At 42.7% G+C, this 22099-nt stretch overlaps 1 protein-coding gene and 1 pseudogene across 1 annotated transcript; both read right to left on the bottom strand.

Annotated features, from left to right (window-relative positions):
- Positions 1-1058: 1058 nt before the first annotated feature.
- Positions 1059-3663, bottom strand: LOC145933774 (uncharacterized; annotated as a pseudogene).
- Positions 3664-16671: 13008 nt separating this feature from the next.
- Positions 16672-17511, bottom strand: LOC145933773 (uncharacterized). Its single transcript, XM_083033766.1, has one exon. The coding sequence runs from the start codon at positions 17509-17511 to the stop codon at positions 16672-16674; it is 840 nt and encodes a 279-aa protein (XP_082889892.1).
- Positions 17512-22099: the final 4588 nt, after the last annotated feature.

Genomic DNA, 22099 nt, shown 5'->3' with positions numbered 1-22099 from the left:
AGAGCAATTTTTGTCTCGCGAATGGTGTATACTTCGTGCAATTTCGATCTTATACAAGACTGACTACGTGTCATTTCAATATCATCATTCAAACACCGTGTATAATCGTCAAACGTTATCGTTCTCGCGACGACGTTACTCTTGACACCTTTTACTTTTTTTTTTGGTATCTTTCTTGCCATCCACTCGCAAGGCATACATTTTTGCTCTAAGCCCTACAAATTCGGTCATTATCGCGCCGTTGTTTTCATCTTTCATTAGACCGGGTACCTTTTTATTCACGAGCAGTATACCGTACGCATTGTCCACAGCGTAATCGCTCGTATCAAATTTGCTCACGTCGCGCTTCATATTCTCATATACATCTTCGCATTCAATGTGATATATTAAGCTGTCTGTGTCGGTGTACATTACCCGGCATCTGTCACGATACAGCGGTGACATGTACTCGTGATGAAATTCGTATAAACACATTTTGGAGATGTCGAGTACGTACATGCCGACATAGATTGGTTTATAAAATTTTACCTCGAGTTTGCGTAATTCGACAGCGATTAGATTTTCAGAAAAAATGCTTCTACTGTGAAAATTTGGTTTCGCAATCATTGCCTCTGCACCGTATCGTCCATCCCAATGTGTGATGAGTTTTACATCGACATGATTATGCACATTTTCCATCGTCTTGCCAAATACCGCATTATTCATTAATTTGTATAAATTTTTTTTCAAAATCATTTTTCGCGTGTGTTCGAAATTTTGTATTAAGTTCGATATAATTTCGGACCCATGGAAATTGAGTGAATTGTAATACGCGATGTATTTTTGTAACGTGAAGGCCGTGTCGCATACATTGCTGCAGGTTGCGGTAGTGTATGACATAACGCTTCTTATCGTATAGCGTTGCGAGAAGCTTATCTTCCCGCTTGCCGGGCGGTTTGTCATGTGTCGGGCAAAACGGTAGGTCAGTGTGCGTGTCGTGAAGATGTTGTGGATACTTTAAATCTACTTCGAGGATATAGCCTGTATGCGAATCGAGCGCTATTGACGAGATGTTGAAATTAGATACGTCGTCGACCCATCGAAAATCTGCATATGCCAATGGTTGGCACATTGCCCATCTGTATAAATTATTTACATCAAAATACATGAGATATGATGATGGTTTCGATGGATCGTACGACTGCATGTACTTGTTATTAGCATGAGCGTATCTGTTGGAACATTGACTTAGACCGCCGCGTATACCACGTTCGATAAACATAACCATGTCGATATCGGTTAGCAATTCGAACGTAATATTTGTATGTTTTAACATGGCGTCCCACGTATACCCGGGGAGAGTATAATAATACGCAGGGTCGAGCCCATAACTCTCGATGCAAGTGTCGCGGAAATTTTCAAAAATATCTGCTAATAACAAGACATCAATTTTTAAATATAAGTCGCTATATTCACCTAGCGTTCGAAGGGAGAATCGGTTCCAGACGTTCTCGGCGTGCGCGTAATCGTTCTCGGATACTGTGTCACCGGTCAAGGAACTGTAGAATGATTCGCGCGGCGGTAAACACGTATCTTGCAACTTGTCGACACAGTCTATATATTCGTACGGAAAGACGCCCTTCCGTGTTAATAGATTGAAATTTTCAATCGGTAAATTTTGAAATTCCGAATGTACAATTTTGAGTTTGTCTTTATCCAAAAAAAAAAAGATATCAATTTATCGAGACTTGTCGTGAGAGATTTATATGAATCGATGAATCGTAATTTTATGCAAGCTTTCCAATCTTTGTCATCGTTGGTACTATTGACAGTTTTTGTGAATGATATATATTTTTCTTTAGTTATCGGAAGTAATTCAATGCTCCCTTCAAACGCTGTAGCTATATCCTCGATAATGAAATGTGTGTCATAACTTGATAAATTGTGAAAAACTATCGGAATACAAAAAGATTCTTTATAATTTAGATTACAATTTGAGTGCGCGGGACCTCTGTACCGCCCGGTCAGATGGTAATGATCGCGTACGCGTGTATCGTCATCTTGCATGAATGGTTTCTCACATATATGACAATGCGTCGCGCTATGAAATTTTTCCCACACGTCAGATGTTAAATTTACCATGGGGACGTTAGTTGCTAAAATATTCTTTACGCGTGTCGCTAAATTTTTAAGTTGTTCGGAAAACCACGAAATGCAATCTACACTACGGCGAGAATAATACTCGGATAACGAATCGTCATATAAGCAATGTACATAATATGCTATACTAAATACTTGGTGATGTTGGTATAAATTCTTTTCTTCTTCCTTCTTATTCGTCTTTGTCAGCACACATTCGAGGTCTGCGTATACGACAAAAGGAAGTCGTTCTTTGCGATTAAAGTTGTTGAACGCGAGCCACTTGTCCTTATCGCTCGGTAACCGGATAGCGCAGTCATTCATCTCTCTGCAGTCTACCATATGTGTCTGCAACTTGTCCTCAGACCCGAAATAATGCAAGCATCTGTAAAAGATAATAGCAATTATAAACACTTTATAATTATTTTATGATTATTTAATATATAATTTGCAATAAATATACATACCGATCACAGATATATGTCTTGTGACCATGTTTGCTCAATTGCGAGCTGACAAGCTGGGATAGATTCTTTATCCAGGCGAAATGTTCAACGCTATTGCTGTCTTGCATGTACAACAAGTTGATGTGTCTTTCTTTTCCTCCGAGAGACGTATCGGGACAATGTTCTTTTCTTCGATACTGTACACATTTATCGAAATGTCATTATGATGTTCAAATTTTTTAATTTGGTTCAACGTCATCGGAAACTCAATGTCCTGGAGATTCAGCACTGTTGTGTAATGTGGATACATAGATTTGCGATCCGCGTCTCTTTCAGCGGGATACAGTGCAGCGACCACAGCCCACGCAAAACATGCAGTGTCTTTTGATTTCACGTTAATCACTGCTCTCTTCATCATTATTTCTCGCGATAATTTAATGTGACATCCCGCACGCATTGGATTATACTTGTTTATATTTACAATTAAATTGATTATTCGCGACACTGCCCAACCACTATCATGTTCTTGAAACTCTTCGAGAGATGCTAGCGTGGTCTCCATAGCGCGTTGATCGTACCATTCGCGCAAATCAGACGTGCGAAAGATTTCACAGTTTTTCGTATTGATAGTTTTATTAGCGCGTTTATCACCCGACACAAACTCGCCATTAAACATAATGTTCACTTTCACACTAGTGTGTTTTTGCAACACTTTTTGCACGTGTCCGATCACAATGTCTTTGGCCTCCTCTAGAAATTGACGAGGTTCGATGTGATTGCTGTTTATCACCGCACCAGTCAAGATGCGGCTCTCGAACGCCGTATCAATCTCTCGCCATATGAGTCCGACGTCTCGCGAACTGGTTCCAGCACCTGCGTGTATAAAACGTCTGCGTACCGAATTCTTCAACCCTTCGAGACGCGCGATTTGGGAGACAAGCGATTGTCGAACTCCGATCGGTAATCGTGGACGTTTTATTCGACTTTGTTCTTTCAGTGATTCGATGTATTCGTCACATTGCTGCTCCCACACAATATATTCTTCCACCGAATTCACCCTTGCGGATTGCTCCAACAAACTTGCTTCCAATTGTGCCATATTTCTTTACTTGAGATGTACTTCTTGAACCTCTGACAAAGATATTGACATAGTATGCCTCTTTACCATCATTTTTATTTAATCGTAGAGAGCATTGGCACTCGAGTATGTTGCACTTTGTGATTTTGTTACGTACGAATGATGTATCGACCTTGAAATTGATACATTTTTGCACATTTCGCGAGATTCATCTCAAGATGAGAGCGGCCGTACATTGGCGCTCGAAAATTTTAATTATGTTGCATTTTCTTGTGATTTTGTTACATATGTTTTGAACACCTGGGGATGATATCATAGCAGCCGTACATTGACGCTTGAAATTTTGAATATGTTGCATTATTTTACATTTAATATTTCATTGAGGATGATGTCATAGCAGTCGTACATTGACGCTTGAAATTTTGGATATGTTGCATTATTTTACATTTAATATTTCATTGAGGATGATGTCATAGCAGCCGTACATTGACGCTTGAAATTTTGAATATGTTGCATTATTTTACATTTAATATTTCATTGAGGATGATGTCATAGCAGTCGTACATTGACGCTTGAAATTTTGGATATGTTGCATTATTTTACATTTAATATTTCATTGAGGATGATGTCATAGCAGCCATGCATCGGCGCTTGAAATTTTGAATATGTTGCATTATTTTACATTTAATATTTCATTGAGGATGATGTCATAGCAGTCGTACATTGACGCTTGAAATTTTGGATATGTTGCATTATTTTACATTTAATATTTCATTGATGATGATGTCATAGCAGTCGTGCATCGGCGCTTTGATGATTGGTTAAAAATAATTTTGTGTCAGCAATAATCCCCACCCCATTGCTTTGTATCAATAAAAACTTGTAATAATGATTTAGTATTGTATCAATCACTTATGTGAAAGGTTCTTTTAAAAATGTACTCCGCCAGCATGAATTATTACGTTCCAAAACAAGAAATGTCTAAGAATACAAGTGACAAGTAAGTTTCGATTCTTTTTTTTGTCAAAATAAAGATTTTTAAATAATGATTTTTAAATAATTTTTGAAATATTGTTCTAATTATTTTTATAGTATTCAGCGTGCGACTCGTATACTTGGGCGAAGATATGCTCTAACCGCAACATCCTATAAATATTTGGAAATAGGAATCAGCGTCGGAATAATATCCTATGTGGACTTGGCTCTCGGTGATAATCGAGGCAATCAAATAATATTACCCATTGAAACATGGAAATCTCTAATGCGGAAACGAGCAGACATTGAGCAGCTAACTGAAACTCCGCTATGGATTAGTGATCTAACACTCAAAGCGGTTAACATGTATACTTCAAAAATTATAAAAATTACTTCATCTGATAATTCTTTGTACATGAAACCATCAACGTTACTACATTTATTCGATTTCGACAAATGTATTGATCATATGTATTCCTGGCTGTGTGAGAATACTCATAGTGTTAATGAAAAATTTAAACAATTTGTAAATATTTTACAATGTGATAATATCCGCGATGTGAGCAATGCCGCAAAGGTGATACGTGATAGTAATATGTTTAATAGCGAATCACTTATAGATTGTGAATTGATAACTTGTGCTATAAATGAAATTATTTATAATGCTTGCAACAAATAAATTATTTTACTGTTAAACTGTGTTTAATTCTTTCTTTCCCGCCCCTGTTCTATATGTATATAAATAGTATGATGTGCACATGCATTATCAACAAAACTCTTCAAAAAAATGATGAGCTAGATGATACTCCAGTTAGAACAGAGAGATGAAGAGAGATGTAGAATTAAAATCAAGAGGGGAGCAACATTATAATATATGTGTCGTGTCATAGAGTAGCAGACTTATACTCGCATGCTCGTGCTGTGCGGTTGCATGAAACTGTATGATATATAATTCTGCAAGTGTTGTAAAGATGATAACTCTGGAGGAATACATTGAATTACTGGAACAACTTGTGTTGTGCAATGTTGCTGACCTGAAAGAATGGGATTTTTTCGGACTGCCTCCACTTAAAATTGATAAAACGATTTACTGGATGTGGGAGCCAGATTGTGATGGTTGTATCGACTTGTTAGAAGGACAATGCCCGCAAGAACTAATGAGAATTTTCGGAATGCAAATGAACCCCAAGAAATTATTAATTGGAAATTTGCAGTCACGGACAACTCGAATCGCGCGACTTGAAGAAATAAGAAGATTGCTACGCAAACGTTTCTTAAGCATAGATACCAGTGTTCCTGCGCTTTCGACACACACTCCGGTTAATTCAATTGTGCAGGCGATACATGGGCGTGAAATCGGTTTGAAAAAACCTCATACTGATGCTCTAAAAGATCAGCTATGGGATATGAAACATTGGGATGATCCGAAAAAACGCTCTTTCCTATTCGAGTTGAACGTTAAAAGATTTTCCTATGCTGAGCATAGAGAATCCTCTGAGGAGGAATAATTGTTGTAAGTATTTCTTTTCATTTAAAAATTATTAAAATAATAAATTGATTAATAAAATAAATAATAATATATTTAATAAAAATTTCTGTTATGTAGGCGTTCCGCCCTGCCGCCTCATAGCCACCGCCACCTCGCAGCCACCATCGCGCTGCAGTAAATTTTATATACTTTTTTACATTTTATATTATATTTTATATTTTATATTATATTTTATATTTTATATATTTTATATTTTAAATTTTTTAAATTTTTTAATTTACACACACACACACAAAATTGTATGATTGCACACACACATAGTTATATAATAAAAATTATTTTAAATATTAAAAGTATATAGTTTATTTTAGAATAGGTCCGCTCCCCTTCCTCATCCTAAAAATATTAATTAAAAAAAAAATATTATTAAAAAAAAAGTCTCTCTCGCGTCCGCCTCTCGCGCTCTCGTTCGCTGCATCAGCTCTCGCGCTCTCCATCGCCGCATCGTCTCGTAACATCTCTCTCTCGCTCTTGTGATATCTCTCTCGCGTGCACCTCGCGCTCTCCTTCGCTGCATCAGCTCTCGCGCTCTCCTTCGCGTCATCTCGCTACCTCTCGTCATCTCGCGCTATCTCTCTCGCTCTTGCATATACGCCTCGCTGCAACACCTCGCGCTCTCAATCGCCGCATCATCTCGCTACCGCTATCTCTCTTTCGCGAACGTCTCTTTCGCGACATCTCTCTCTCGCGCGTTCGCCTCGCGCTATCCTTTACATTCCTCTCTCTCCGCGGACCCCTTACCCAAAAAGTTTCATGCGATCTTTCGCGGATTCCCCTCTCCCCGCAGACCCCTCACCAACAAAGCTTCATGCGGTCTTTCGCGGACGTCTCCCACCTTCCGCGGACCCCTCGCGGACCCGTCACCTAAATCGCGGACGCTTTCCCCTCCCGCGGACCCCTCGCGGATCCTAACCTCGCGGACGCCTCCCCCTCCCCGCGGACCCCTCGCGGACCCTAAAATCGCAGACGCTTCCCCCTCCCCGCGGCCCCCTCGCGGACCCTAACCTCGCGGACGCCTCCCCCTCCCCGGCGGACCCCTCGCGGACCCGGTACCAAAATCGCGGACGTTTCCCCCTCCCCGCGGACACCTCCCCCTCCCGCGTGACGTCATTCCCCTCCCCGCGTGACGTCAACCCCCCTCCCCGCGTGTCGTCATTCCCCCTCCCCGCGTGACGTCATTCCCCCGCGCCCTGGGTTCCCCTCACCCCTCACCCCCCCTCATTGCCCCATGGTTTAGAACCCGCCTAGTATTACTACTAACAACAACGTCGACATTCGCTAATATCCAATCATTCGGTTGCGCTAAGAAAAAGAAACTGAACGCATCAAACATTGCGTTTTTACAATCTTTGGGATTCGCGGTGCGAAATATCTGAACAATGACCGACATCCTCAACATCGGGGAAGAGCCAATCTTCGACGATCGCATCATCAAAATTGAGACTCACACGTACAACCCGTTCGCCAACACCACGTTCGGACACAGTGATGAGATAAGAATACCCATACAACAACAGGATCTGTATACGTTGCCGTTTGACAGTTTTCTATACATCGAAGGAGAATTAAGGATAAATAGACCAGCCGAAGGATCTGATGTGATACTGGGAAATAATTGCGTCGCATTCATGTTTGATGAGATTCGATATGAACTCGATGGCGTGGAGATTGATCGCAACAGAAACGTGGGAATAACAAGTTTGCTCAAAAAATATGTAACGATATCATCCGATAGAAGCGTGATTATGAGAAACGCCAGCTGGAGTGATCCGACTACTGTGAATGGAAACTTCAATTTTTGCGTGCCGCTCTACATGTTATTGGGATTTTGCGAGGATTACAGACGAGTGGTGATTAACGCTCGTCACGAGTTGATCTTAATACGATCGCGCAACGACAACAATTGTCTGGTTGGAGATTCGACGCTGGAGCCTGTGATCAACATATTCAAGATACAATGGCGAATGCCACATGTGTTGTTGAGCGAGATTAAAAACCTGTCTATGCTGCGCGCTCTGGAAAGCGGACGCTACCTCAGCATGGGTTTTCGCTCGTGGGATCTGTATAAGTTTCCGCTATTGCAGCGTACAACCAAGCATTCGTGGGCCATTAAAACCGCGACTCAGCTGGAGAAACCACGATACGTTATCTTTGCTCTGCAGACAGGCCGGAAGAATGTCATGTCTGAGGATATGAGTCGATTCGACGATTGTAAATTGACCAACGTGAAACTCTCTCTGAACTCGGAATGTTATCCGTACGACAACATGAATCTGGACTTCGATGAAAACAGATGGTCGATTCTGTACGACACGTATGCGCGTTTCTGCAAAAACTATTACGGATACGAGTATCTCGAGCCGAGTCTCACCAATGTTTCTACGTAACGGCCCATTCATAATCATCGATTGTTCTCGACAAAACGAATCGATCAAGAGCGCAACCGTGGATGTGAGATTGGAATTTGAGTGTAAGGAAAACGTGCCGATGAATACCTCTGCATACTGTCTCATCATACATGATCGCGTGATCCAGTACAACCCGTTGACCAACGTTGTGCGCAAAATCACCTAAATGCACCAACAATTTAGAGAGGGGGAAGCATAGCAGAATATAAATCAAAGTGTTATGAGATGGTTGTCATTCTTCTACTTTTAAACTGATACATCGAAGAGAGAGATTTCGTCATGTCCGTACCAACGTTTGTGGATCTACAGGGGTTTATCCTCAATAAACAATTCATTGTAAAGGAAGCGGCAATCCTGAGAAGAGGATTTATTTTATCACGTTATTTTTTCGCATGTCCTGTACCATGGTGTGTGCTCATAAAATCGGAGAGACACCAAGCCTCATGGTTGACTCGAAATCATCATGAATTGCAATGGGAAGATGGAAACGTTCCATATAGCATGGCTCAGCGTTTGATTACAACAGCTATCGTTGGTGGACCACATGAAGAAGAAGAAGAATCCATTCTCGTATATGTAAAAGGACTTGAAAAGCGAGAATGGTTAGCTGATATATTGGATGATGCGGGAAACGGTTTCATTATTGAGACCTTGGATGCTGATTACGACGATATCGAGTCTCTAAATAATCTAGATGTTAAAAACACTATGCGATATGGAAAACATGTTAAGAATTGCGCATTACAAAATGTATTCAAAATATTTAACTGGTGGTCGCAACGCCAGAAAGAATTGCAAGATTTGGAAAAATAAAATATTTAAACATTAATGTGTTTTATCTCTTATTCCCCTTCCCCAATCCTTTCCTCACGAATCGTTTCTAAGAATTCTTTTTATCCGAGCGCCGTTTCCCCTTCTCCTAAATTTCATAGCGCCAATAGTATTCTAGAATCTCCCACCACATTTACCGCACTACTTTTAAAAATAAGCGTCATGTACAACACTTGATTAATTTCTTTATACGATCAGTGTCGTGTTAACCGTTCGTACTGGTGGTTTCACTTTTAAAATCTGGAAATATGTACTACGCTGAAAGAAGCAGCGGCTCCGGCAGACATGTGAATAATTACATACCGAATTGTGATGAAACTCCATCGTTTGAGAACAAATGTGACAAGTAAGTTTAACTTTTTCTATTTTTCTATTTTTATGTCTTTATATTTTTTACAAATTGTTTTATTTTTAAACTAATTTCATTTTTACAGCTTTTCATTAAACCTTTTCAAAACCTCATGCGGTTCGTATACTATGTAAACGATATGCATTGACAGCTACGGGATTTAAATTCCTCGAAATTAGTATCAAAGTGGATCCACCGAGTTACGTGGAAATCGCCATAGGAGATCATCGAGGAAAGGAACTGATACTATCTCTCGAAGCGTGGAAGGGACTCTACGAGCAACGTCACAATATTCAGAATCTGCTTCGAAACGACTCTAAAGATGCCTACAATTTTATAAGCGTTGGACCATTAACAGTGCGAGTTCGTACGATTAACGACGCCAAGTTAATAAGTCTTGAATCTTCAAATATATGCATGATGATGATCGAATCGACGTTACACCGTATGTTCGATCTCGATCCATGCATTGATGTAACTTTTGACCGATTGGTTAAAATTACCAATACAGTCGATATCAAGTTTACGCAATTTTCAAATATCGCGTCCACTGTAAAGGATAATAAAGAAGTATTAAATGTAATACACGCTAGCGACGCCTTCAATAAACATCAACTCGTCGATTGCGAGCTGGCAGCTTTAGTTTTTAGTCCATAATATGTAAGAAAAAAATATGTAAAAGAGAGAAGAATAAAGAGATTTTAAGTTTAAATTATGATGTAATTTCTTTGCATGCATTTCCAATCCACACTCTCTCCCACCCGTAAACAGTTCCCTAGCTCTTATACGTATAGCTCCCAATAGTTGCTTGGTCCTTGCGGGGGATGACGTCATGCGGGGAAGGGGGAACGTGACGCTAGAGACTGAGAGGCTAGAGATCGCGAGGCTAGGGACTGCGAGGCTAGGGATCGCGAGAGAGGTGTCGCAGCGAGAAACATGAAAGAGAGAGAGATAGCGCGAGGTTAGGGACTGCTAGAGAGGTAGCGCTTAGGAGAGAAAGAGAGAGCGCGAGGTGAACGCGAGAGAAAGAGAGGGCGCGAGGCGAACGTGAAGGAGAGAGATGTTGCGGCGAGGTATATGAAAGAGAGATAGCGCGAGGTTAGGGACTGCGAGAGAGGCGCACGCGAGAGATGACGCAGTGAAGGAAAAGAAGAGGAATTTTTAAAATGAATATATTAATTTAATATTAATTATTTTTAATTATGAATAAATGTGTATTATACATTTGTGTTTGTGTGTTTAAAAGAATATAAATGTATATAAATGTATGTAAATGTATATAAATGTGAATATAAAATGGATATAAAATTATAATATAAAATGGATATAAAATTTTTAAAAATATAAATGAATATAAAGATAAGAATCTATGAGTATATAAAATTTTAAGGATCGCGAGAGCGCTTAGAAGAGATAGCGCGAAGCGTTTTATGAGAGAGCGAGAGATGGAGAAGGGGAACGCGATGCTAAGGACCACCAGAGATAGCGCGAGAGGTGCACGCGAGAAAGGGATAGCGCGAGAGCGCTTAGAAGAAAGAGCATGAGGCGTTTATGAGAGAATGAGAGGCACACGTGAGAAAGAGATAACGCGAGAGGCGCACGCGAGAGATGTTCGCAAAGGAATCGGCGCTCCCTAAACAATGAGAAAGAATTCCGCTTAGGGGGAGGGGAAAGGTACCGCAAAGGCTGCCGAATATCAGCGCGTAATGCAACACGATCTTTTACCGCGAAAAAAACACGTGTCCCGACGTGTTCATTGCGATAAGCGTGACCTTCCAAGATCCCCTCAGATGGGGGAGGGGAGGGGAAGTACCGCGAGGGCGGCCGAATATCGGCGCTCACTTTGCGGTGTTTTGTTTATAATAAAACGTTAGATAATTCAAAGTAATACAATACGCTGTTTTGTTTATGAAAAACAATACGCGATAAGCGTCTCCCGCACAGCGATAAGCGCCCCCGCCCCGCGTGACGTCATCCCCCTCGCCTACAAGATCCCCCCCGCCCCGCGTGACGTCATACCCCCGCCCCCCCCGCCCCGCACCCCCCTCGGAGGACCTGAGTTAGAACCGGCCAAGTATTCCTACTCTTCTATGATTTTGAATTTAAAAAATTGAACATATACATGTTGAACGAGATTGAAGGGGTTATTAGAATATCGCAAATAAAATTCGAAAGGTGAAGGAGCTTGGAGATTTCAGGATCATCTTTGTTTTTTTAAATGGAATCGCTATAATTTTTTATATAAATCGATTCCTTGGAATATTCTGCAGTGACTAAAAAGTGAATAGTTTACGAGTTATTTTATATTTTAATTTTATAATTTTACATACACTATAAAATATTTTGTAAAATATTCATTGTTTGATGATGTTACCTGAATACTTTTATGCATAAAATAATGAGAAAAATTAATTGGTGTAAAGAAAACACATGTTTGTATTTAAAAAAGGTAATTTGCAACTAACAGCTATATTTTTTTAACAACTCTTTTTTCTTTATACCAATTAATTTTTCTCATTATTTTATGCCTAAAAGTATTCAGGTAACATCATCGAACAATGAATATTTTACTAAAATATTATATAGTGTATGTAAAATTACTTTATGTAGCGCTGTTTTATAGTTTTGGCGCGTGTCTGTTTATTTGGCGGCACAATGGCTTCGCAGAGGAAAGGCGGTTTGCTGGTGAAGTGTAGCCAGTAACTTGAAGATTTCCGTCAGGTTTATTCTGTGTTTTATGTACAACTATATACAGGTCGTAAAAGGGGCGGTTTTCGGGAGTTATCTGGCTATTTTCTTCTCTCGCCACTCGATCCTCGGCTCCGTGGTGGTATAGCGAATAGGCCCCCACTTTCGTAACGCCGGCGGAGTTCCTGGGGGAGTATAGCTCCGCTTGTCGGGAGGCGTTGATGTCGGTGCCGTTCTGCTGTTGTAGGTCGTCGTCGACTCCCAGTCGGAGAGATCGGATTGCGTTGACTGATCGGTGGTGAGATGGTAGTCACACTGCGTGGCTCGCTCTACGGTGTCGTGACTGCTTGACTGCGTTGCCTGGTCGGCTAGTGTAGGCTGACACTGGATAGCCCTGTGAACCCTGCTGGTCCGCGAGGTCTGGGTCGCGGCATGTGCCCTCCGATGTACGGGAGGAGATGGCGGCAAAGGCGACAGCAACTGCGGTATCTGCCACGGCCCGTTCGGTGACGTGTGTCGTCTTATCCGGATGTCCCACGTAGTCAGTAGACTCCGTGTCGGCCTGGTAAGTCTAGGCGGTGATAGCTCCAGCGGGTATGGCTTCCACTCTCGGAGACTCCACTGGACTCGCTTGGTTGGCCTTAGCGGTGTCCAGGGTCGGTCTGGCCGCAGATATTGCCCAGGTGATGCTGGCGACGGCAATGGACGTGGATAGCCCCGGTTATTGTTCTCGTCGTTTTGCAGCGCGAAGAACTTTCGTAAATGTACAGTGGCTTATTACCCACTGAATTCGCGAGACTCTCAACTGCTTCAAAAAAGGCTGTTTCCAAAAGTCGCCTGTGCAGCGAGAACTGCGAACCTGCTCTCGATCGGCGCGGCGCGCGCTCTTATATATCCTATCGGAGGTATTTCACCATCGGGAGAGCGTAGCCGCGTAGCGGCGACACCGCGAACGTGCGCGTGTCGGGAGGAAGCGCTCTCGGAAAACTCCGGAGGGTTGTCGTGCCTCAGGTGCTTTTTCCGAGGCGCTTGTATATGTATGTGGCGTTGATATGCCGCAGGGGCGCTCGTTATCACGTGGCGCCTGCGTGTGACGTTGAGTCGCCACAGGACCCCCTTGGTTGTGGTGAGGCCCCTCTATTTGCAGCTCTGGAACCGAACTGGTGGTCGTGTTGTTCGTCCGGCCCTGGTTGTTCCCTCTGCTGCGGTCTTTGGTCCTTGGTGTGTTTTCTTCGCTTCCTGCATAGCTTCGGTCGTTTCCTCGTTAGCCATGATGTACGCCGGTTTTAGTCGGTCTATGGATACGTTCGTCGCCTTTCCGTTGATGTGGATTTTGAAGGTTTTCTCGCCTCTGTTTAGTACTCTGTATGGGCCGTCGTATGTGAATTGAAGTGCTCCTGTCGGAGCGTCGTGCCTTAGGAACACATGTGTTGTTGTGTTCATGTCCTTGAATACGAATGTGGCTGGCTGTCCATGGCGTTTGATTTTCGGTCGTAACGCCTGTGTTGCCTTTCGTAACTGCTCCACAAAGTCGTTCATGCTTGGTTTCAACGTCCCTTCTTGTTCTTGGAGAAACTGTCCGGGTAAGCGGATTGGTTCCCCGAAGACTAGCTCGGCTGTTGTGGTACCCAGGTCTTCCTTGTATGCTGCTCTTATGCCCATCAATATGGTTCCTAGAGTGTCTGTCCATGAATTTGTTTGATGACACTTGATGGCTGCCTTGAGTTGTCGGTGCAGTCTTTCCACCATGCCGTTTGCTGCTGGGTGATATGCGTTTGTGTGTATGTGCTTTGATCCAGTGAATTGCGCCAACTTATTGAAGAGGTCAGCTTCAAACTGCCTGCCTTGATCGGTAGTGATTCGTGCTGGTGTGCCGTATCGTGTGATCCATTGGTTGTACAAGTGCCTCGCCACTGTTTCGGCGGAGATGTCTGGTATGGGCATGGCTTCTGGCCATCTCGTAAATCTGTCTATGATCGTGAGGCAGTATTTGAATCCTCTAGATGGTGGCAATGGCCCGACGATATCCATGTGTATGTGTTGGAATCTCGCCGTAGGGCTCTTAATCGTTCCTATTGGTGTTGCGTTGTGCCTTGTTACCTTCGCTCTCTGGCATTGGATGCATGCTCTGGCCCAGTTGATGCAATCCTTGCGTATATGCGGCCATACGTATCGTTCTGCGACGAGCCTTGCTGATGCCTTTGTTCCTGGATGTGCTAAGTCATGCAGGGATTGAAATACCTGCTTTCGTAGTGACTTAGGCACGTATGGACGTGTTGCTGGCGTGGCTGTATCGCAATACATGCTTTTCGTGGTGCCGGGGATTTGTATCTTGCTCAGTCTTAGACTCTGCTCCGTTTGCGTTTGCAGTAGTGTTTGCAGCTCTTCCTCTCCTTCCTGAGTGGCTGCCATTTCTTCTATACTGACAGGTTTTTGTATTGCTTCGATTCTGGACAGCGTGTCTGCTACGACATTTTCTTTGCCTGCTACGTGTTGTATGTCGGTAGTGAATTGTCCAATGTATTCGAGGTGTCTCGCTTGCCGTGGAGAGCTGCGTAGTGGATCTTGGTTGAAAGCGTAGGTGATAGGCTTGTGATCCGTATACACCGTGAATCGTCGTCCTTCGAGCATGTGTCTGAAGTGCTTAATGGCGATGTATACCGCTAGCAATTCTCGATCGTATGGGCTGTACTTTGTTTGCGCTTGGTTGAGTTTCTTGCTTAGAAACGCGAGTGGTTGCCAGCCCTCTTTGGTGCGCTGCTGGATTACTGCGCCGATCGCTACGTCCGAAGCGTCTGTGGTTACTGCCAGTTCGGCCTCTGGGTCGGGATGTGCTAATAGTGTTGCTCGTGACAGACTGTTCTTACAATTATGGAACGCCTGCTCGAGTTCTGTCGTCCAGGCCACGGGACTTTTTCCTCTGGTCTTCGGGCCTTTTAAGACGTCGTTTAGCCTTGCCTGATCTTGTGCTGCGCCTGGTATAAATCGTCTGTAGAAGTTTAACGTTCCCAGGAATTGTCGTAGTTGTTTGACAGTGGCTGGTTTAGGAAAGTTCCGGATGGCTTCCACTTTCTCCAGTAATGGTTTGGTGCCATGTTCTGTAACCAGGTATCCCAGGAATTTTACTTCTTTCTCTCCGAATATGCATTTGGCAGGGTTTATCCTTATTCCGTATGCGTTTAAACGGGTGAAAAGTTTCCGTAGATGAGCCTCGTGTTCTTGTGGTGTGGCTGATGCTATGAGGATGTCGTCGATGTATGCGTAGCAGAAATCTAACCCATGCAGAACTTCGTTTATGAATCGTTGGAATGTTTGGGCTGCGTTTCGTAACCCAAAAGGCATGTACAGGAACTCGTACAGCCCGAATGGCGTCGTGATGGCCGTCTTGGGTACATCTGCTGGGTGTACTGGTATCTGATTGTACGCCCGTACCAGGTCTATTGTTGTATATATTTTTTTCTGATGTAGTGCTTGTGCGAAGTCCTCTATGTGTGGCACTGGGTAGCTGTCCGGTATTGTCCTTGCGTTTAGTTTGCGGTAGTCTCCGCACGGCCTCCATGTATCGCTCTTCTTCGGTACCATGTGGAGTGGTGCTGACCATGGGCTCTTAGATGGCTGAATTATCCCTTCTCGAAGCAGTAGGTCGAATTCTGCCTTTGCTGCTTGGAGTTTATCGGGTGCCAATCTTCGCGGACGGCATGCTTCCGGTTGTCCTGCTGCTGTTTTTATATAGTGCACGGTGTTGTGCGTTATTTGTGTCTGTGTTCTCTCTATCTGCGTAATATTCGGGTACTCCGATATTATGTGATGGTAGCTTGTTCCGTGGTGTACGGCTTTTATTGATTCCACCTTGCTGTCGGATGGCGCGCCGGTCGCCGAGAGTCCTGTTTTCCCGTCTATTAGCTTTTTCTTCCGTATGTCTGGTAGCAGGTGGTAATGAGACAGGAAGTCTGAGCCAATGATAGGTTGTGTGACCTCGGCTATGATAAAGCGCCACGGAAAATCTCTTCGTAGGCCGAAATTCGGCTTTATTGTCGTGTAGCCGTATGTGGTGATCTTCGACCCGTTTGCAGCATATAGCTTGTACGCCTCGGCCCTTCTCCTGCCTTCCATCATTGTGTGGGGGTAGACGCTGACGTCTGATCCGGTGTCTATCAGGTATTGTTGTCTTGTTGTCTTATCCGTTACGAAAAGGCGGCTGGGTCCTGAGTTGGCGTCGCTGGCCGCCATTAGCGATTGCCCTCTTCGTTTTTTGTTTTGTATGTGCATGGATGTGTGCACTTCTTGGCCTCATCTCCAAAGCGTCGATGATAGAAGCATACGCCATCTTGTTTGGGCGTTTTGCTTCGTGACCTGCCTCTGGAGTAGCTTCTTTCTCGTCTTCTGCCTCTCTCCTGGCCCATCTGCTTCGCCATTTTGGTCATCTGGGTTGTTAAAGCGGCGACTTGCTTGGTCAGTGTTTCTATCTGCTGTTCCCAAGCGCTTGGGCTTGCCGTCGGCGTTGGATGTGACGATGTTGCCAGCACAAGTGCTCTGCTGTTGTTGATCTCGTGAATTCGATCTGCTTGTTCGGCTACGTCTGCTAGTTTGTCGCTTATGCGAGCTGCTAGGATCGCCTGCATGTGTTGTGGTAGGCGTCCCAGCCACAGAGTTCGTAGGAGATCGGATGACACCATTGAGCCCGTCAGGGTGTTTAGATGTCGGAGGAACTGCGATGGTTTGCGGTCGCCCATCTCCTCTCTCTCTAATAACTGGCGTATCTTTTGTTCTTGTGAGTCCGTCAATCGTAGGATGAGAGCTTTTTTCAGGGTCTCGTATTTGTTTTTGCTCGGCGGATGCGTAATAACATCCTTGATCTCTCTGGCTTGTGCTGGCTCGAGCCGTGAGAGGGTGTGTGTATACTTCATATCATCCTCTGTGATGCTTGCTAATGCAAATTGGCCTTCCAGCTGTGCGAACCATAGTTCCGGCTCCTCTGGCCAAAATGGCGGTACTCTTAGTGCCATCCGGCTGCTTCTCGGCTCGTCTTCATCCACGATTATTGTCCCGTTCTTATCTCTGTTTGCCATTGCGTTCGTTATTTTCTTCGCCGTCGGGGTCACCAATGTAGCGCTGTTTTATAGTTTTGGCGCGTGTCTGTTTATTTGGCGGCACAATGGCTTCGCAGAGGAAAGGCGGTTTGCTGGTGAAGTGTAGCCAGTAACTTGAAGATTTCCGTCAGGTTTATTCTGTGTTTTATGTACAACTATATACAGGTCGTAAAAGGGGCGGTTTTCGGGAGTTATCTGGCTATTTTCTTCTCTCGCCACTCGATCCTCGGCTCCGTGGTGGTATAGCGAATAGGCCCCCACTTTCGTAACGCCGGCGGAGTTCCTGGGGGAGTATAGCTCCGCTTGTCGGGAGGCGTTGATGTCGGTGCCGTTCTGCTGTTGTAGGTCGTCGTCGACTCCCAGTCGGAGAGATCGGATTGCGTTGACTGATCGGTGGTGAGATGGTAGTCACACTGCGTGGCTCGCTCTACGGTGTCGTGACTGCTTGACTGCGTTGCCTGGTCGGCTAGTGTAGGCTGACACTGGATAGCCCTGTGAACCCTGCTGGTCCGCGAGGTCTGGGTCGCGGCATGTGCCCTCCGATGTACGGGAGGAGATGGCGGCAAAGGCGACAGCAACTGCGGTATCTGCCACGGCCCGTTCGGTGACGTGTGTCGTCTTATCCGGATGTCCCACGTAGTCAGTAGACTCCGTGTCGGCCTGGTAAGTCTAGGCGGTGATAGCTCCAGCGGGTATGGCTTCCACTCTCGGAGACTCCACTGGACTCGCTTGGTTGGCCTTAGCGGTGTCCAGGGTCGGTCTGGCCGCAGATATTGCCCAGGTGATGCTGGCGACGGCAATGGACGTGGATAGCCCCGGTTATTGTTCTCGTCGTTTTGCAGCGCGAAGAACTTTCGTAAATGTACAGTGGCTTATTACCCACTGAATTCGCGAGACTCTCAACTGCTTCAAAAAAGGCTGTTTCCAAAAGTCGCCTGTGCAGCGAGAACTGCGAACCTGCTCTCGATCGGCGCGGCGCGCGCTCTTATATATCCTATCGGAGGTATTTCACCATCGGGAGAGCGTAGCCGCGTAGCGGCGACACCGCGAACGTGCGCGTGTCGGGAGGAAGCGCTCTCGGAAAACTCCGGAGGGTTGTCGTGCCTCAGGTGCTTTTTCCGAGGCGCTTGTATATGTATGTGGCGTTGATATGCCGCAGGGGCGCTCGTTATCACGTGGCGCCTGCGTGTGACGTTGAGTCGCCACACTTTAAAATAAAAAATAACAACTATTCACTTTTTGGTCATTGTATCCTTTTTTTTATGCAAAATATTCCAATAAATTAATTTATATTAAAAAATTATGGCGATTCCATTTAAAAAAACAAAGATGATCCTGAAATTTCCAAGACTCCTCCACCTTTCGAATTTTATTTGCGATATTCTAAAGACCCCTTCAATCTCGTTCATGTATATGTTTAATTTTTTAATTCAAAATTATTTAGAAGATACATATATTTACTTATAGATTTTAATGGGTCACCCTGTATGTGTGTATATATATATATATATATATATATACATGTGTGTGTGTGTGTGTGTGTGTGTGTGTGTGTGTGTGTGTGTGTGTGTAGAGATAAAAAAATATATATATTAAAAAAATTAATTTTCAAGTTTTTTTAATTTATACGAATATATGAATATGTATATATGTATATATATGAATATGTATATATATGAATATGAATATATATATGAATATGAATATATATGAATATGAATATATATGAATATGTATTTATATGAATATGAATATATATGAATATGTATTTATATGAATGTAAATATATATGAATATGTATTTATATGAATATGTATTTATATGAATATGAATATATATGAATATGTATTTATATGAATGTAAATATATATGAATATGTATTTATATGAATATGTATTTATATGAATGTAAATATATATGAATATGTATTTATATGAATATGTATGTAGGTATATGAATATATATGAATATATATGAAGAGCGTTTAGTACAGGACGACGATGCTATCGGATGGAAATAAGAACCAAGGGCCAGGAACCTCGGGAGCTGGAAGCAGTAGCACTGTTTCTGTTCAGCCTCCTAGTCAAATAATGGGGCAAGCTGCCGGAAATAGTAAGATTAATTTGATTTTTTTGATCCGAAGCAGCAAACATTCCAACGGTGGTTACAACGGTTGGAAGGAGCCTTTCGAGTTTTTCGAGTGCTGGAAGGGCAAGAAAAGGTCGCGTATTTGTTACATTTCCTGGGCGTAGAAGCTTTCGGAATATTATGCGACCGTTTAGATCCAGAAGACCCTTATCAAATGTCATACGACGTTTTGCTTAATAAATTAAAGGAATTTTATGCCCCGGAGCCGTTGGAAATAGCGGAAATTTTTGTTTTTCGGAAGCGACTTCAATTACCGGAAGAAAAATGTCAGGAGTATATGGCAGCGTTGCAGAAGCTATCCCTGCATTGCAAGTTCGGTGAATACTTGAAAACAGAGCTAAGGAACCAATTTGTATTTGGACTACGGAATAAACGTATCCAAGGCCGGCTGCTGGAGACAGCAAATTTAACATTGGAATCAGCTTTGAAGACAGGATGTGGAATGGAGCTGGCAAAGAAAGGCGTCACGGAATTGAAATCGGAAGTATCGGTGGCGGTGGATTTTGTTGGAGCAGGCGCTAAGGCTGCGAAGAAGAAAACTGACAAAGAGGCCAAACCGAGGAATCAGAAGAATAATTTTGGGAAAAAGACAAATTCGTTTGGCGGGTCCCATAAATCTAAGACACATTGGCCTCATAACTCGAAGTCTAATAATGTTACTTGTTACAGGTGTGGACAGAATCATCTGGCGCCGGACTGCACTCTTCCTCGACATATAAAATGCCATGAATGTGGCGGGCTTGGCCATTTACAAAAAGTCTGCAAGAAGAAATGTAAGACGCAATTGTTAGAAGAAGTCTACAGACTGGATGAGACGGAACATTCTCGGTTCCGGGATAAGTTCACGATCTCTCTGTCTCTTGAAAATCGTCGAGTCATTTTCGAGGTGGATTGCGGGGCTGCGGTCACGTTGGTGAGTGAAAAATGGTTGCGAAAAATACTGCCAAAAATAGTTATACAAAAAACACAGTTAAGACTACGTTCGTATTGTAAACAAAACTTTGCGCCGTTAGGTTACGTCAAGGTTAAAGTCCGCGACGTCGACTGTATACATGAATTGAATATGTATATAGTTCGCTATGATCGAAGTCCTTTGTTAGGTCGTGAGTGGATAAATCAGTTAAGAATTTTAGGAAAGGTCAAATCAAGTTTAAAAGAAATTGAAAACATTAAAACGCTAGAGATTCATGGTCAAAATAAGTTGAAGCAATTATTTAATAAATATCCTGATATTATGAAGGAAGAAGTTCTGTTGATGAGTAAAGTTGAAGCTAGATTAAAATTAAAAAAGAATGCTAAACCGGTATTCTTAAAAACCCGAGCAGTTCCGTTTAAATTGAAAGAAAAAGTAGAAGCGGAATTAGAGAAATTGGTTCAAGCGGGAATTATGGAAAAAGTAGAATCTTCTAACTGGGCCACGCCGATAGTGCCTGTATTAAAAAAGAACGGTCAGATTCGTATTTGTGGCGATTTTAGCGTTACTGTAAATCCATCATTAATTGTGGATGAACATCCGTTACCTACTATTGATGAACTTTTTGCATCCATGAACGGCGGAAAGATATTTTCAAAAATTGATTTGAAACAAGCATATTTGCAATTATCGTTAAACGAACATGATCGAGAGATTTTAACTTTAAATACTCATAAAGGTTTATATAGATGTAATCGGTTAATGTACAGCGTAGCATCGGCACCAGCGATTTGGCAACGAACAATAGAAAATATTATAAATGAAATTCCCGGAGTTGCAGTATTTTTGGACGATATAAGAGTTACAGGAAAAGATTTAGATGAACACATTAAACGTTTAGAATTAGTTTTTAAAAGATTATCGAAATACAATGTACGCATTAATAAGGACAAATGTGGATTTCTTAAAGACAGTATTAATTATTGCGAATATGTAATTGGTAAAAATGGAATATCTAAAGAAAAACAAAAAATTGAAGCAGTCCGGAAAATGCCAAGACCGAGTAACATCACAGAACTAAAAGCATTTATTGGATTAATAAATTACTATGGTAGATTTATTAAACAATTAAGTGATCTTCTACGTCCATTAAATTATCTACTCAAAAAGAACGTTCCTTTTAAATGGACAAAAGATTGTGAAATAGCTTTCAATCGGGCGAAAGCAGAATTTGAGAAAGACGAAATTTTAGTACCGTATAATACACAGTTGCCAATCGTTTTGGCTACCGATGCTAGCCCGTACGGCGTAGGTGCTGTGCTATCGCACATATACCCGGATGGGAGCGAGCGAATTATTCAATGCGCCTCGAATTCATTAACAGATACGCAAAAGAAATATGCCCAGATAGACAAAGAAGCGTATGCGATCATTTTTGGTATTAAAAAATTTCACCAATTCTTATACGGAAACCATTTTATATTAGTAACTGATCACAAACCGTTG

The sequence above is a fragment of the Prenolepis imparis genome, unplaced genomic scaffold, assembly GCF_030444845.1.
Source record: "Prenolepis imparis isolate NDT839.2.m4 unplaced genomic scaffold, iyPreImpa1.0 SCAF_3, whole genome shotgun sequence".
In the NCBI taxonomy this organism is placed as follows: Eukaryota; Metazoa; Arthropoda; class Insecta; order Hymenoptera; family Formicidae; genus Prenolepis; species Prenolepis imparis.
This window is presented reverse-complemented; position numbering and strand designations above follow the sequence as displayed.

Excerpts from the sequence above, each read along its gene's own strand:
- LOC145933773 (XM_083033766.1), bottom strand. The coding sequence starts at position 17,511 with ATGGCAAACAGAGATAAGAACGGGACAATAATCGTGGATGAAGACGAG.